This window comes from Saccopteryx bilineata, chromosome 8 (assembly GCF_036850765.1).
Source record: "Saccopteryx bilineata isolate mSacBil1 chromosome 8, mSacBil1_pri_phased_curated, whole genome shotgun sequence".
NCBI classification, from domain to species: Eukaryota; Metazoa; Chordata; class Mammalia; order Chiroptera; family Emballonuridae; genus Saccopteryx; species Saccopteryx bilineata.
Window position 1 is genome coordinate 37295316 of NC_089497.1, and position 16927 is coordinate 37312242.

The window sequence follows — 16927 nt, forward strand, 5'->3', positions numbered from 1 at the left end:
TCCTGTGACCGGTCAAAAGTGCACCATGACTTTACGGACACACTGTATTTCAAGGGATAATGTTTTTGTGCAGTCATGTCTAGGCTCATCAGAAAAAGGACTGTGAATTGCATTTATGTTCGCTCAGGGTATTAGGGTAAGGAAGGCCCCAGGGTGATTACCCAACCAAAAAATGTGCCTTCCCTACTTGATACCATTCTCTTACTTGGCTTTTTTTTGAAAATGTACATGTTTAGGTATAATCACAAAATTGAGGGAGAAAGCTCTGGCTCCCTGGAGGGAAAAGTAGCACAAAAATTTACCATGGGTAATAATTCTAGCTTGAGTAAAACCAGAGAATGAGCAGACTCTAAGCTGAGCTGCTTCTCCCTGACAAGCTGCTCACCCAGCTCAGGGCCACACACTCCATTAATCAGAAACAACTGCTGGGAAATCCAAGAGGCAGCAACCGCCCCCGGCACTTACCGCTGCCTCAATTTGCTGCTTGTAACTTTGCACTTTTAGCTGAAGATTATCCATCAGAGTCTGCATCCTGCTCAGATTCTTCTTGTCTTGCTCTGCCTGAAATGCATAGGTATGTATGTGAAGGTGATATGAAGGATCCAGCAGTCTGTGTTGGGAGTAACCTCATATGAGGAAATAAAGGTGAGGCAACTTTGTTAAATACCATATTAGAATTATGACTTGAAAATGGGTTTAACTCTAGTCGTCTCAAGTTCTGAGAAGTTAATAAACACAGCTCTGAGAAATGACAGTCATTTCTCCTGATCCACCACAGAACTCCCAGCCATTGCTGAAATGGAAGTTTTCACTGGTCTTCAGTCCTCCCATCCCAACCAAGCTGTGTCTACCTGTGGTTTCTCCGCCACCTCTCTCCCTCCAATCAAATCAAATCTTCCTTTGAGCTTTCTAATTGACCCTTGACTTTTGTTAATGGAATAAGGAAGACTGTTTTCTGAAGCTCTGTTGTAGACATCTGCAGAGATAGTGAGGAAAATTCCATAAGCTGTGGGGATGTTGTTGTGTGCACTCTTATTGCTCCCATTGCAAACTTGAGCTGGAGAAAGGAAATCCAGTGAGACAGTGTTTCTCGGCTGTGCTACGTGGAGTCTGTGGGTGTTCTGAGGAAGAAGGAGGGGAGAAACAAGCAGGGAGATAAGGTTCTGCATGTCCCCCTCTCTTTCCCATGTCCGTTAAAATAGAGTATCTCCAGATTGGGGCTCCTGAACTTCCCAAAAGAAGAAAGTTTCTCAACTTGCTGGTGGCTGTGAGACTGACTTAATTAAGACCTGTTCCTTTTGCTCAATTTTTTTTTCCTGACTCCATCTTACCTATTCCATCAAGTATCAACTTCTTTGATGGCTTTCATGGTCTATCTATTTACCTTCCACTGCCCTATACAAACCCCGTCCACTCCAACCAGGTGTACCACTCACTTCTCCACAGCTCCCTTTCTTACTTCCTCTTCTGTAGGCTTAGCCAGTATCCCTCCAAGACACAGCACAAAGGCTGAAGACACAAATACCCAGTCTTTCCATTAAAAAAAAATGCCTATTTGCTTATCTTAGTAACTGAAGGGAAGACTTCTAATTTAACAGACATCAAGGGGCCAGCTGCAATCCTCCTCAAAGTCAGGGAGGCCCCTGTGAGCCATCTTCATGTTCGCCATTAGCCCTGCTTCAAGCCGCTGGTGTCTCTCACAAAGAAGCATGGGCACATGTCTGGTGCCCTGGCTCTTATGGCTGCTGTGCAGAGGATGTATCCTTGATAGCCTAGCTTTGGTGGCCAGCAAGGCTTGTGTTCATGGGTTCAACGAGATGGTAACAAACTAAGAGACCAGTTTGTAACTGGCTATCATCCCCAGCCTCAATGCAGAGGAAACAGAATACCCATTTCCCAGTTTTCCCCTGAAAGAGGTATATTTGTATTTTTTATAATCTCCTTTCTTAGGATCCAGCTTGCAATCAGCCTGCTTCTAGGTACTGATGGACATTCTCCACTTTGGGTGACTGACAGGTTGTGGACATCCTTAGCTACTGGGAGCTGGCTTGAGTGCAGGCTCATCTGGCTTGAGTGTGGGATCACCAGCTTGGGCATGCGGTCACTGGCTGGAGTGTGGGAACATAGACATGACCCCATGGTTGCTGGCTTGAGCAAGGGGTCACTAGCTTGGCTGGAGCCCCCCCCCCCCCAAGTCAAGGCACATATGAGAAAGCAATCAATGACAACTAAAATGCTGCAATTATGAGTTGATGCTTCTCATCTCTCTCTCTTCCTGTCTGTCTGTCTCTCTTGCTCTCTCCTTTTTACTGAAAGAAGAAAGAAAGAAAGAAAGAAAGAAAGAAAGAAAGAAAGGAAGGAAGGAAGGAAGGAGGGAAGAAGGGAGGGAGGAAGGGAAGGAAGGACAACAGCAACAAAAAACTGCCAATAAAGAATACTCTACTCTGCGAGTTGTCCTTGAATTAAAGGAGAGAGAAACAGTTTTCCAGACAAGCAAAAGCTGATGGAGTTCAGCACCATTAGACCAGCGTAGTAAGAAATATTAAAAAGATTTCTTTAAGATGAAATAAAAGGTCACTAATTATTAACAAGAAAAGGTGAAAGTATAATTCTCACTGGTAAAGATAAATATATCATTAAATTCAAAATAATCTAATATTATATAATGGTATAAATGAATAAATCCCTTATAATTAAAAGTTAAAGGACAAAAATAGTAAAAATAAAACTACAAAAATTTGTTGAGTAGACAAGACAAAAAATGTAAATGTTGACATCAAAAACAAAATGTGGATGGGGACAATAAAAATATAGAGCTTAAGAATGCATTAAAACCTGTTCTCAACTTAAAATAGACTATTATAAATATAGGTTGGTTTATGTAAGCCTTTTGGTAATCAGCAAAGCAAATACTACAATAGATACACAAAAGACAAAGAGAAATGAATCTAAGTAAACCACTCTGGAAAATAATCAAATCACAATCAGAGAAAACAAGAGAAGAAGAAAAGAACAAAGGAATTACAAAACAGCCAGAAAACAATTACTGAAGTGGCAATAAGTACATAACTATCAATAATTACTTTTAATGTAAATTGACTAATTTGATTGTCTTCAATCAAAAGATATAGCGTGGCTGAATGGAAAAAACAAAACCCATCTATCTGGTGCCTACAGGAGAGACACTTCAGATATAAGAACAAACACAGACTAAACATGAAGGGATAGAAAAAGATATTCCATGAAAATGGAAACAAAAAAATGTGGGGTAGCTACAATTCTATCAGACAAAATAGACTTTAAGACAAGGTGTAATAATAGACAAAGAAGGTCTTTACATGAGAAAGGGGTCAATTCAACAAGAGGATATAATATTTATAAATATTTATAAATATATATTTATAAATATATATTTGTGAGCATCTAAATATATGATATAAAGCAAAAATCAACAGACCTAAACATAAAAATAAACAGCAATACAATAATAGTAGTGGATTTTAATATCCCACTTCATCAGTGGATAGGTCATAGAGACAGAAAATCACTAAGGAAACAATGACCTTAAAAGATACATTAAACCATTAATCCAGGTGGACTTACCAAATATATACAGGACATTGCATTAAAAGTAAGAGAATGCACATTCTTCTCAAGGGCATATGGAATGTTCTACAGGCTAGGTCATATGTTAGACTACAAAACAAATCTTAATAAATGTAAGAGATTAAAATCATCAAGTATCTTTTTTCAGCACAATGGAACCAATTATAGAAAAACACAAAGATTTACAAATATATGATTAAACATTATGCTACTGAACAACCAATGGATCAAAGGAGAAATTAAAAGTACCTTGAGAAAAATTAAAATGGAAATACAACATAGCAACACTTATGGGATGCAGCATAAGCAGTTCTAAGAGAAAAGTTCATAGTGATAAATGCCTACATTAAGAAAAGAAATATCTCCAATAAAACAACCTAACTTTACACTTCAAATAAACTAAAAAAAAGAACAATTGAAGCTGAAAGTTAGTAGAAGGAAGGAAATAAGAATCAGAGTAGAAATAAATAAAATAGAGACTAAAAGTTGTAGAATTGGACACCCAAAACTTGTATAATTATGTTAACTAGTGTCACCCTAATAAGTTCAATTTTAAAAAGACAATAGAAAAGATCAATGCTACTAAGAGTTTATTTTTTAAATACAAATAAAAATGACAAAACCTTTAACTAGACTCACCAAGAAAAAAAGAAAAAGGGCTTAAGTAAATAAAATCGGAAATAAAAAAGGAGACATTACTACTAATACTACAGAAATACAAAAGATTATATGAGACTACTGTGAAAAATTATAGCCAACAACTTGAACAACCTAGAAGAAAATGATAAATTCCTAGAACATGCAGCCTACCAAGACTAAATCATGAAGAAAATGAAAGTCCAAAAAGAACAGTTGAGAGTAAGAAGATTGAATCAGTAATCAAAACCCTCACAACAAACAAAAACCCAGCACATGACTACTTTACTGGTGCATTCTACCAAACATTTAGAGAATAATTAATACAAATCCTTCCCAAATTCTTTCAAAAAAATAGAAGACAAAGGAGTACTTCCAAACTCATTTTATGAGGCCAGCATTACCCTGAAACCAAAACCAGACAAGGATACCACAGAAAAAGTGAAAATTACAAGCCAACATCCCCAATGAACACAGATGCAAAAATCTTCAACAGGGACATGATATTAATGATATGTAAAAAATTCTAAAGAACCCACCAAAAACTATTAGAATGAATAAACAGATTCAGTAAATTTACAGAATATGAAATCAATATACAATAAGGAGTTGTGTTTCTGTACACTAATAACAAACTCTCAGAAAGAAAAATTAAGAAAACTGAGCCCTGGCTGGTTGGCTCAGTTGATAGAGTGTTGGTCTGGTGTGCAGTTGTCCTGGGTTTAATCCTTGGTCAGAGTACATATGACAAGGGAACACCTGCTTTCCCCCCCCCCCCACTTCCCCTACACTCTAGTTCTTCCCCTCTTGCAGCCAGTGGCTTGATTGGTTTGAGCATCACCCCTGGGCATTGAGGATAGCTTGGTTGATTTGAGCATCAGCCCCAGACAAGAGTTGCTGGGTGAATAAGGTCAGGGCGCATGCAGGAGTTTGTCTCTCTATCTCCCCTTCTCTCACTGAATAAAAATAAAATAAAGAAATAATTAAAAAAAAGAAAACAATTCCACTTACACTGTGCCTTGGCCAGTTGGCTCAGTAGTAGAGAATAGGCCCAGTGTGTGGATGTCCCAGGTTTGATTTCTGGTCAAGGCACACAGCAGAAGGGCCCATCTACTTCCCCACCCCTCCTACTCTTGCTTCTCTCTCTCTTCCATTCCTGCAGCCATGGCTCAATTGGAGCTAGTTGGCCCTGGGTGCTGAGTATGGCTCCATGGCCTCTGCCTCAGGCACTAAGAAGAGTTTGGTTTCTTTTTTTTTTTTTTTCCTGAAGCTGGAAACAGGGAGAGACAGTCAGACAGACTCCCGCATGCGCCCGACCAGGATCCACCCGGCACGCCCACCAGAGGTGACGCTCTGCCCACCAGGGGGCGATGCTCTGCCTCTCTGGGGCATCGCTCTGCCGCAACCAGAGCCACTCTAGTGCCTGGGCCATCTTTGCTCCAATGGAACCTTGGCTGCGGGAGGGGAAGAGAGAGACAGAGAGGAAGGAGAGGGGGTGGAGAAGCAAATGGGCGCTTCTCCTATGTGCCCTGGCCAGGAATCGAACCTGGGTCCCCCGCATGCCAGGCCGATGCTCTACCACTGAGCCAACCGGCCAGGGCCAAGAGTTTGGTTTCTGAGCAATGAAGTAATGCTTCATATAGTCAGAGCATCCCCTGTAGGGGCTTGCCAGGTAAATCCTGGTTGGGGCATGCGGGAGTCTGTCTCTCTGCCTCTCCTCCTCTAACTGAATAAAAGTAAAATAAAATAAAATATAGAAATAAATTTAACCAAGAGGGTGAAAGATATATACAATGCAGACTATAAGACATTGATGAAAGAAATTGACACACACATACACATAAAAAAATGTAAAAATATTCTATGCTCTATGATTAAAAGAATATTGTTAAGGCCCTGGCCAGTTGGCTCAGTGGTAGAGCATCGGCCTGGCGTGCAGGAGTCCCGGGTTCGATTCCCGGCCAGGGCACACAGGAGAAGCGCCCATCTGCTTCTTCACCCCTCCCCCTCTCCTTCCTCTCTGTCTCTCTCTTCTTCTCCCACAGCCAGGGCTCCATTGGAGCAAAGTTGGCCCAGGCACTGAGGATGGCTCTATGGCCTCTGCCTCAGACACTAGAATGGCTTTGGTTGCAACAGATCAACGCCCCAGATGGGCAGAGCATTGCCCCCTGGTGGGCATGCCGGGTGGATCCTGGTTGGGCGCATGCGGAAGTCTGTCTGACTGCCTCCCCATTTCCAACTTCAGAAAAGTAAAAAAAAAAAAAAGAATATTGTTAAAATGTCCATAAAACTACCTAAACCAATCTTTAGACTCAATGAAATTCTTATAAATCCAGAGGCACAGAAATAGAATAAATAATTTTAAAATTTGGGAACCACAAAAGACCCTTTATAGTCAAAGTAATCTTGAAAAAGAAAAAGTTAAAGGTACTATGCTTCCTGATTACAAAGCTAGTCATCAAAACAGTAAGAATTTGCATAAAAAGATACACATAGTTCAATGGAATAGAATAGAGAGCCCAGAAATAAACCCACATATTTAGGGTCAATTATTTTATAACAAAGGAGCCAAGAATATACAATGAAGAAAGAAGAGTCTCTTTGGCAAATGGTGTTGGGAAAACTGAACAGGCACATGCAGAAAAATAAAACTGAACCACTATCTTAAGCCATACACAAAAATGAACTGAAAATAGAGTAAAGACTTGAATTTAAGATCTGTAACAATAAAACTCCTGGAAGAAAACATAGGGAGTAATCTCCTAGACATTGGCCCTGGCAATAATTTTTTAGATTTAACACCAAAAACAAAGGCAACAGAAGCAAAAATAAATAAGTAGAACTATTTAACTAAAAGACTGTACAGCAAAAGAAACCATCAACAAAATGAAATGGCAACCTATAGAAATGAAAAAAAAAAACAATTGCAAATCATATCTGAAAGGGATTAATATCTAAAATACACAAAGAACTCATACAACTAAGCAAAAATAAAATAAACAAACAAATACAAGTCTGATTTAAAAATGGGCAGAAGATCTGAATAGATGTTTTTCTTTCCAAAGAAGATATACAAATGGCCATCAGGTACATGACAAGATGTTCAACATCACAAATCATTGGAGAAATGCAAATAAAAACCTCAATAAGATATCATCTCACACCGTTAGAATAGCTATTATCAACAGGACAAGAGATAAATGTTGGTGAAAAGTGGAGAAAATGGAATCCTTATGTATTCTTGGTGGGAATGCAAATTGGCACAGCCTCTATGGAAAACAGTATGGAGCATCCTCAAAAAAATTAAAAATAGAAATACCATATGATCCAGAAATTAACTTCTTAGTATTTATTTGAAGAAAACAGAATTACTGACTCTAAAAATATCTGCATGTTCATGGCAGTATTACTTACAATAGCCAAGATATGGAAACAGCCTAAATGTCCGTGCATAGGTAACTAGATAAAGAAAATGGGGTATGTATATACGGATGAAATATTATTCAGCCTTTAAAAAAAGGAATCCTGCCATTTGCAACAACATGGATGGACCTTAAGAGCATTATGCTAAGTGAAATAAGTCAGCCAGAGAAAGACAAACAATACATGACCTCACCTATATGTAAAACCAAAAGAACTGAACTTATAGAATGAGAACAGATTGGGGGTTGCCAGAGGCAATGAGGGTGGAGAGATGAAGTCAGGTTGAAAAAACAGGTGAAGACTTTGGGACATTGATACACAGGCTTGGGGAGATGATTGGATAGAAAGCATTGCTCTAATTCATTTACTTCCCAGCCTACAAAAATGAAAGAAAAAAAAAATAGGTGAAGGTGATCAAAAGGTACTAACTTCCATTCATAAAATGAATAAGTCCTAGGAATATAAAGTATAGCCTCATGACTTTAGTTAATAATACTGTATTGAGCCTGACCTGTGGTGGCGCAGTGGATAAAGCCTCGACCTGGAAATGCTGAGGTCACTGGTTCGAAACCCTGGGCTTGCCTGGTCAAGGTACATATGGGAGTTGATGCTTCCTGCTCCTCCCCCCTTCTCTTTGTCTCTCCTCTCTCTCTCTCTCCCTCTCTCTCTCCTTTCTAAAATGAATAAATTAAAAAAACTAATAATAATACTGTGTTGTATTTTTGAAAATGGCTAAGAGAATAAATCTTAAGAGTTCTCATCATAAGAAAAGAATTTGTAATTATGTGTGGTGATGAATGTTACCTAAACTTGTTATAATTATTTCATAGTGTAAACATATACACTGTGCATCAAAACTAATATAATATTATTTATTAATTCTATCTATAATCAAACAAACAAATACATATAGGTTCAACCAAGCTGTTTCTGTTGCCTAGAACACACCCTCCTACCTCCACCTTAAAGTAGATATGACAATAATAGACAACTAATTACTAATTTTGAAGTTACTAAGGCAGGGACCAATATATAAGGAATAGGCTGGTTAAGAAAATGAGAGAAATCAATTGTTTAAATAAAATCTCTTTTCTGTTTTCATCTGCCTATTCCTCTACCTCTTGGGTGTAAGAAATTTGAAGACTCATAGAATTCTGTGTGTAGAGAAAGTTCCGAAACCAGCAGGTTTAATTGCTTAAAACCAGTTTATTGGGGCCAAGAAGTTCACTGTGTGGTGAAGGAGGCCACAGAGAAGAAAACTGAAAACGGGTAGAAGTGGTTGCCGATGTTAATGTTCCTTCCACTTGGGAAGGCAAGCCTTTGTTAGACCTCATCTCAGAGAAAAGTAACTGCAGTGACCATGGTTGTGAACTGCTCAAATTTCCTTTCAAGAAACTTGCTGTGCAGCTGTGAGTACAGTTCTCTGAACACCTCCAACTGTGGTGCCTTTGGGATCTGCCATAGCATTTACACAGAGATCGCAAACTCCCCAGGCAGCTGCCACCAATGACGAGGCGCAGTGGAGTTACTGGGGTCTGGCCATTTCTGCCCAACGTGGGACTCTGGCTCATGCAAGTTTTGTGCTAGAGAGGTGCTTGGAGCAGCATCGCAGTCTGAAGGTCCTTCTGTCTAATCCTCCTGCCTTCCTCCTTTCCTTTCACAGGGGTCAGACTCCCCGTGCTCTGGCGGCTTTCTCTGCCTGATCCTGCTCGCTCTCCTCTTTACCTTTCCCAGGTGTTACCACCAATAAATCTCGTGCTTCTGACGCCATCCTGGCATCTGGTTCCTGGAGAACCCACTGAGGACTAAATTTTGTTTCCTTATTCCTCAAAATTAAAGATACCAACTCTATAATTAGATTTAACAGGATTAAAGAGCATCAACACACAAATCCTTAAATATTGCGGGCAGTCCAAGGTAAAATGGGCAGTTGGATGAAGAGTGGAGGCAGAAAAACTGTCTTTACCTTCTTAGCAATTATATGTTTCTAATCTTACGTCTTGTTTTGAAGCAGATTTTTTCTAGGCAATGGAGAGAGAAAATAGGGTGAGTTTCTAAACGCTAGAAGGGCATAGGAGGGGAGATGAATGCACAGTGAGGACTGGCCACAGAACCACTGTGTCTGGGGTCACACTTCATTCTCTTTCCAGTGCAGTGGGATCTTCCCAGAGGATTTTTCCTAGGAAAGGAAAACCATATTTATGTCCCTTTCTAAATGACATTTTCAGTTGGCACCTATAATGTAATATCATAGCACACCCTGACTCACAGTCTTGATGGTTAGTTTGATGTTAAAAGAGAGCAGATGTGATTGAGTCAGCATCCATCTTGAATGCTTCCAAACATTAATATTGATATTAAGGAATGTAGAGGGCTCGCTAATGTCTCTTTTGAACTTACATGGTCTAGAGTCTAGACTAATATTTGCATAAAACAGGTATTTCAATTGGTGTTATCTGATTTGAATGCACAGACGTGGCACAATTGAATAGCTACACTCTAAGCATTGTGCAGACAGTTGGAAGAAATTAAGAAATATTCCTCTATATTATGTAGTACCTAGGGAATACTAAGATTACTGCTATGAAAAAAACAAAGATCTAACACGATACAACAAGAATGCAGTCCTTGGGCCAGCAAAATCCAAAGAGAAAAATAGCTTTGGTGTTTGTTCTAAAATGAAGTTGTTTACCGAAGAAAACAGCAAAACTAATCTGTCAGAAAAGAAAAAGAAAAACCTCAACATCATTAACAAGCAGCACCGCACTCCCTCAACCTAGGCGGCTCCCCCAACCCCCCTCCAAAGAGGAGGAGAACGGCACATCCTTCCTGCTCCCCAGCGCGTCCTTCCTGAGCCACACAGACTGGGCTCACTCCTCGGTGGCTTTGATACACCTGCCTGGTCGAACGAAGTGTCAGACTAGCTTGTCTTTGAAAGGAACCACTTATTCAGTAAAGAAGAGCTGGCAAGTAGCTCATTTCATCTTAATTAGCCCAAGATGATGCCTCTGAAGTGCTCTTCTTTCTTATCAACACTATTCTTCCTGCGGGGAGGGAGGAAGACTTTGATGTCTCTAACAACAATAATCTAGCCTCAGGAAGCAGGATCAGGACAGGCAGACCTTGCTTTAAGTACTACCCAAGTTGCTGTACAGGCGGGAGCCTAGAACGAGTTTGTCTTTTCACTAAATAAGCTATATTGTGCGATAGGAAGGGCTCGAAAGTGACCTTTGGCATCTGTTTTCAGCCACTGAAAACATGTTTATCTGCTCTGTGCTGCGGAGACACTGGGCCCGAGAGGGGCAAACATACAGTGCCTCTGCTATGGTGGAATTGCTGCGCTACTCCATTTGAAGAAAAAGGAAAAAAGGTTAGAAAACAAATAAAAACGAAGGATTATATAGCTACTTTAGAAATGTATTCATCACTGGTGTGAAGTCGCCCACCTCTTTCCAATTAGTTGCTTGAGACCCAGCTTACTCAACAGGAAACCAGTTAGAAAGCTTTGGAGGCCTCTCATTCGTTCGCTCCTTGCTCTATTTTCACTGGGCACCAGCACCAGGTAGAGCCTCAGTGGCCTGGAGCGTTTGTGCAACCAGAACACAGGAGTGCAAACGTCCCTGCCTCCCATTTATCCCATGTAACCTGCCGGCTGAGTACCCCCCACCTCTGCCAGTCACTTCATTTACACATTGCTCTCACTCCGGCTCTCACAGGAAGGAATATTCTGAAAGTGCTACAGGCATTATGTGTGAAAAAATAGGAACAGTATAAATAGCTTTTTACTTCTAATTGCAAATTGCTGCTCACATTCGGCTTCCTGAGAGCTCTGAACAGGGACCAACCCAAACCACTAATAGCACAGGCGCCCTGGAGGGGTGAGGCGGTGTCTACCGCTGAGGGAGAGCAGAGATGGAGAAGGAAGTTCAGGGGACCCACAGGACCATTTCTGGCATGGACAGAACCCATTTTTCCAGGGTGGAGCCCAGCCAGACAGGGAGAGCTTTCCTGGAGTACCTGGTAGGTCAGCTCTTTGACGCAGCGCTCCAGCCGGCGGGCTCCCCTCTGCGCCTCTGCTCTGCGATGGATTTCGCCCTCCAGTTCACCTTCCAGTTCACCAACCTGCAAACAACCATGATCTCAGACCACAGGCTGGCAGGAGGCAAGCCGGGCTGGCATTATACTTGCCAACTGGCGTGATCACTTGAGAGAGCAAAATCATCAAGGGAAGATGTGTCTGCTCTCCTGGCCGTGGTTAAACAGGGGCAAGCTCTGTCTTGAGAAACTGTCTCACTAAAGTGAGTTGGTTGAACAATGTGTGTTCACTGAAGGGCTGTTTAGACTCTGAAAGATGTAAAAGGCTGATCTATGCAGAGGTAATCAGCTTCCCCTCCTAGATGACACCATCGCCCACACACTTAGGAATATATGTAAGCAACTAGAGAGAATACACTATATAGCACACTTTGAAAAGTCAGCCAATACACTACTCCATCTTCTTTTTTCCTATTCAGCTCTGACTCTTTAAAAATCAGACCCTGAGTCTAGGCCACACAATGTCACACTCAGCCCCACAGCCCTGCTTTGAGGGAGAGCTATATAGTAGTACAGACTACCGATCTGCCTATAGCCTGATAGAGTCATACAAACAAGGTTAACATAGCATTCAGCTAACAAATATCTGATGCCTACAACACCAGACTCCAGGGCTAGTGAGACAGCCGTGAACATAATAAAAATCTCTTCCTCCTACAAGGGTGCATTCTAATGGGGAAAACACAAACAAGTCAAAGGAAAATATAGACTCTGTTACTATGTTAGATGGTGATAAATGATTTGGAGTAAAACCAGGAAAGGGGTAGGGCCAGTGCTTTCACCCTGACCTCTTCTTGAAGCAAATGCCATCTTCTTCTCAAAGAGGCCTTCCTGATCATCTTGCTGCAAAGCCCGATGCCCTGAGGCATGGATGTGCCTGGAATGTATCTGAATGCATCTCTAACTCCCTCAGCTCCCTCCTCCACCTTACCCATATAGTCCTTGTTCTTCAGAGAGGCATGATGGGAGTGGGGGAGTCAGCAGGTGTATAGGTTCCTTGTGAATAAAGCTTTTTTTTTTTTAAAGCTCCGGACCTCTGACATATAGGAACATAACACACAGTTCTATCAGCTGGAACATGAGGTTAACAGAGTCCACCCCTTACTTTAAGATTCTGCTGTGTTTACGTTAATAACCTCAGGGAAAAATCACTTTATTTAAAACAAATCCTAGCCATCGTGTAATTTCAGCAATAAATAGTTTTTTATGTAATTCTAATAGATAATGATAATATGTCTATGTTTTTAAGAAAATTAACTATAATTCTTTAGTATCATCTGAAATTTAGGAGCTCACTTCTACTGAGTTATCATTGATTCTAGGCCGTAAGAGTAGACAAACAGCAACTGGGAATAAAAGTAAATCTTGTAATCTTAAATTTGAATTGGGAATACTAGTATCATCTATGTATTTTTAGGGAAAAAAAAGCATAGTATAAATTCTTTGATTTTATGCCTAAATGCTTTTTTTTGCTTTATTCTAAAAATCTTGGTTCTTATATCTGTTGTTGGATAAAATAATTATGTTAGTGTTATTGCTAGTAGCGATAACAAGATATTGTAATTTTGAAACAACAAATGCAGCTTGCTTTATTTGCTGTTTTGTTTTGTGTTTAGATATATTTCATGAGAGATGTACAAACAAAACATTGTTTAAAAGACATTGGGAATAATTGTGTTTCGGTGTTTTATGCCCCCTAACATGATGTATAGACAGCTTCCTTTGCTTCCATTTATGTTAAAATTTGGGGGATTGCTTTGCTTTATTTTCCTCTGTGATTTAAACTTGTTTTTTTAATTATGAAGCATATAAATGTTTTATATGATTTTGCAATAAAAACAGCAAGGTGCATTCAGAAGGTCTAACTTTCATCTCGTATACCCCTCTTATGAGTAGCTATTTTTATTAGTCTTGGTTTTATCCTGTCATCATTTCTTTTTAAAATATATAAGCAAATGTGTACATCTCTCCGTATTTCCTTTGCTTGCACAAAAGACTATATTGTCTTCGCCTTTCATCATTACACTACTAGGCGTGATCTCCAGAACATGGTATAGAGCGGTGGTAGTCAACCTGGTCCCTACCGCCCACTAGGGGGCGTTCCAGCTTTCATGGTGGGCGGTAGCGGAGCAACCAAAGTATAAATAAAAAGATAGATTTAACTATAGTAAGTTGTTTTATAAAGATTTATTCTGCCAAACTTAGTGAAAATCCAACATAAAGTACTTGGTAAGTAATTAGTATTATATGCTTTAACTTGCTGCAACTCTGCTTTATAAATTTTATAAAGTAAAGTTACTTCCCTACTTTATAAATCACCATGACTGTGGAACCGGTGGGTGGTTAGAAAATTTTACTACTGACAGAGATATAAAAGTGGGCGGTAGGTATAAGAAGGTTGACTACCCCTGGTATAGAGCTTTGCTTGTTCCTTCTTACATAGCATAACTGTATGGACGTGGTACCGTAAGTGCCCACTGGCATTCCATTGTACGGATATATCATAAATGAGCAAAGGCAATACTTCACTTGTCAGCCCTTCTGGGCCATCAAATCCCAGTCAAATATTCTTTCCATCCTGTAGCATTTATCACGTGACCTGTACACTGAAATTGATTCAATAATTTTTAAAATCCTATTTTCAAGATAGGTCTTTCCATTTGTTTTGAAGCTCCCTGAAGGCAGGTACTACATCATTGCTGTCAGCCCTTACTATATCTTTACTCTGTCTTTCTGGTAACTTGATTTAGTTGTTTCCCTTCTCCTTTCTCTGGCTGTTAGCAAAGAGGCCAAGGAAGTAACAGAGGCAGAGGCACAGAAGCCAGGCTGTGAGGGTGTGTGGGAGCAGGAGGTCACCTCGCCAGTGTAGGTGAGTGGGCGGAGCTGTGTCTCATGGAGCAGGAAGGGGGTAGGCAGATTTAATCCAGTCCCGGAGAAATGGCCCAAAGTCAAATAAGAATAAATCAGTTCATCGAGATCCAACTCTTACATTATCTGAAAAAACTATTATATGAGCAAAAGTGATGAGCGAGGCAGGGAGTATCCGGTGTGATTTCCAGGCCTTGAATTGGGAGCTATCAAGACCCCACGATTACCCAGGCCACCAACTCCTACCCTGGATTCTAGTTTCTGGATTTGCTTTCTACTCCCCATCAGGGCCATCTGTTCAGCGTCATCCAGCCTCCTCTGTAAGTCTTTAATTGTCTGCTCCATATTCCTTCTTGTCTTCTCCAAGTGGGCACTGGCATCTTGCTCCTTCCTCAGTTCTTCTGACATGTTGGCTACCTAGAAAAGAGGGGAAAGAGACTGAGATCATCCGGCAGCTGAATGAACTTAATATTTCCACCCCCAATCTTCAGTGCTTGATCTAACTGGACGTCATGCCTGGCCTCTGCGCATGTTATCACTTCCCACCAGGCTCTCCCTCACCTCTGGGGCCCTCAGGATTGTGAAGAATAGGCAATCAAGAAAACAGCAGTGACTGAAGAGGTTAGGGAGAGGGCTGGTGGTAACAGACCAAAGATGAAGCACCACGTGAACGTTATCACACAATACCCGTACTGAAAGTAAAGTGACCACCTGAAGCCACAACTTTCCATTGAACAAAGCACCAGAACCTGTCCTGCCACATCATGCACCAGGCAAGTGGGGAGCAGTGCCTCTGACCACCATTTTCCACATCTCCCTTCTACAATTCTGTGATTCACAACTGCAAACAAGTTTAGGCTCCAGGAAATTGGCAGCAACAGATGTTCCGAGTGCCAATAATCTGGCACACGGTAGGTTAATTCTTGCTTGTGAAGCCCGTTCTTGGCTTTGGCTATGTATACAAGGGCTTAGTGTCTTGATGCAATTATTAAGAACTGTTTCTTGAATCTCTCAGTGCATTTAATGTAAGAACACTGCCCTCCCAGTCAAAGCTTCTCTGTCTGTCAGGTTACCAACCATCTGTGTAATTTAAGTGTGAGACGTCTGCGCAGATGGTGAGGGCAAAGAATAAATTACCGAGGCATCTCTGGGCTCTGCCATGTGAGGTTGGGACTCCGAGCTACACTACCGGAGAATTCAAGGCAGGGGGGAGAGATAGTGAGTTTATCTTTCAGGCTAGTCAAGAAAATCTTTAATAAGCAAGGTTAAATAGATGAGAGTCTTCATAATGTATGACTACATAAATTTACCAAGCAGATTTAGAAGCTCTTTTTATTTATTTCTATCTATGTGGATTTACATAAATGTTAAGCACATTATTTTTAACTTGGCCAAACATTTTTAAGCTTTCACACACCTCTTCTCCAGCAGAGAGCCGGAAGTGTCTGCCTTGGTTTAAATGGCTGAGTGAAAGGCATGCTTCTCCATTCTTCTGGATGCCACAGTGACCTGGTAGCTAGGCTTTAAGTTTGGTTTGGCTCCCCCAAGTGCTAAATAACTCAGGAAAAGGAAAATACAGGCACAAGACTTCCCTTCATTTGAATTTCAAAATGACAAATGTAAAGTCAAATTGAACATCTTGTCTCCCCAATTCCCACACCCTTTTCAAGAAGAGGGTCAGCTCCCATTAACACGGCAAGGTCAAGGCTGCTGCATATGCTTGTTTGTTTGGATGACACAGAATTGCTTGATTGGGTTGGGGTGAGTGGAAGCTAGAATCAAACCCAAGCCCGCTCAGCAAGTGCTGGAACCTGCAAGGCTGGACCCTCGACACACACTTCTCCCTCCACGTCCCGCCATGAATTTTCTTGGCATTTTCTTCTGCTTGTCTTATCCTTTGAGAGAGGCGCTGCATCTGCCCACAGGGGGTGCCTAAGGAGTGGCTCTCCTCCGGTTCCCACAGAGGCACAGTCAAGGCTGGCAGCCAACCCTGAGCTTCGTGTCATTGAGGAAAAGCACCGCCCTCCACAATTTTAAACTTGTAAACAAGGAAGGGCACACCAACCCGGGAGCCTCTCTTGATCGGCCTATTTGAGCCGTAGCAATGCTTATAAAAAATGCATGAGATAAGCATTCCTTCCAGATCATCATCATCAAACCATTACCTATTCTAGGAACATAACTATTTGGAAGTAAACACAGGAAGAACTGTGTCTAGACACTAGATATATTGATTCACAAGTGGAAAGTGGTGGAAGTTTTTTTAAAAAAAATCCCCTGCTTTCATAAGGTTCTGCTT

General features: G+C 40.9%; 1 protein-coding gene and 1 non-coding gene across 2 annotated transcripts in view; one reads left to right on the forward strand and one right to left on the reverse strand.

Moving 5' to 3' along the window:
- MYH15 (myosin heavy chain 15) overlaps positions 1–16927 on the reverse strand; it is a 173044-nt gene that overhangs the window by 12633 nt on the left and 143484 nt on the right. The window contains exons 37-39 of the mRNA XM_066241634.1: positions 14875–15045; positions 11683–11787; positions 466–561 (exon numbers count right to left, since the gene is read on the reverse strand). Of these exons, the coding sequence (XP_066097731.1) occupies positions 466–561; positions 11683–11787; positions 14875–15045 (372 nt within the window). The remainder of the gene's footprint in view (positions 1–465; positions 562–11682; positions 11788–14874; positions 15046–16927) is intronic.
- LOC136312384 (small nucleolar RNA SNORA36 family) lies at positions 7912–8049 on the forward strand. The gene has a single exon (XR_010726976.1). It is a non-coding gene; the product is annotated as a small nucleolar RNA SNORA36 family (small nucleolar RNA).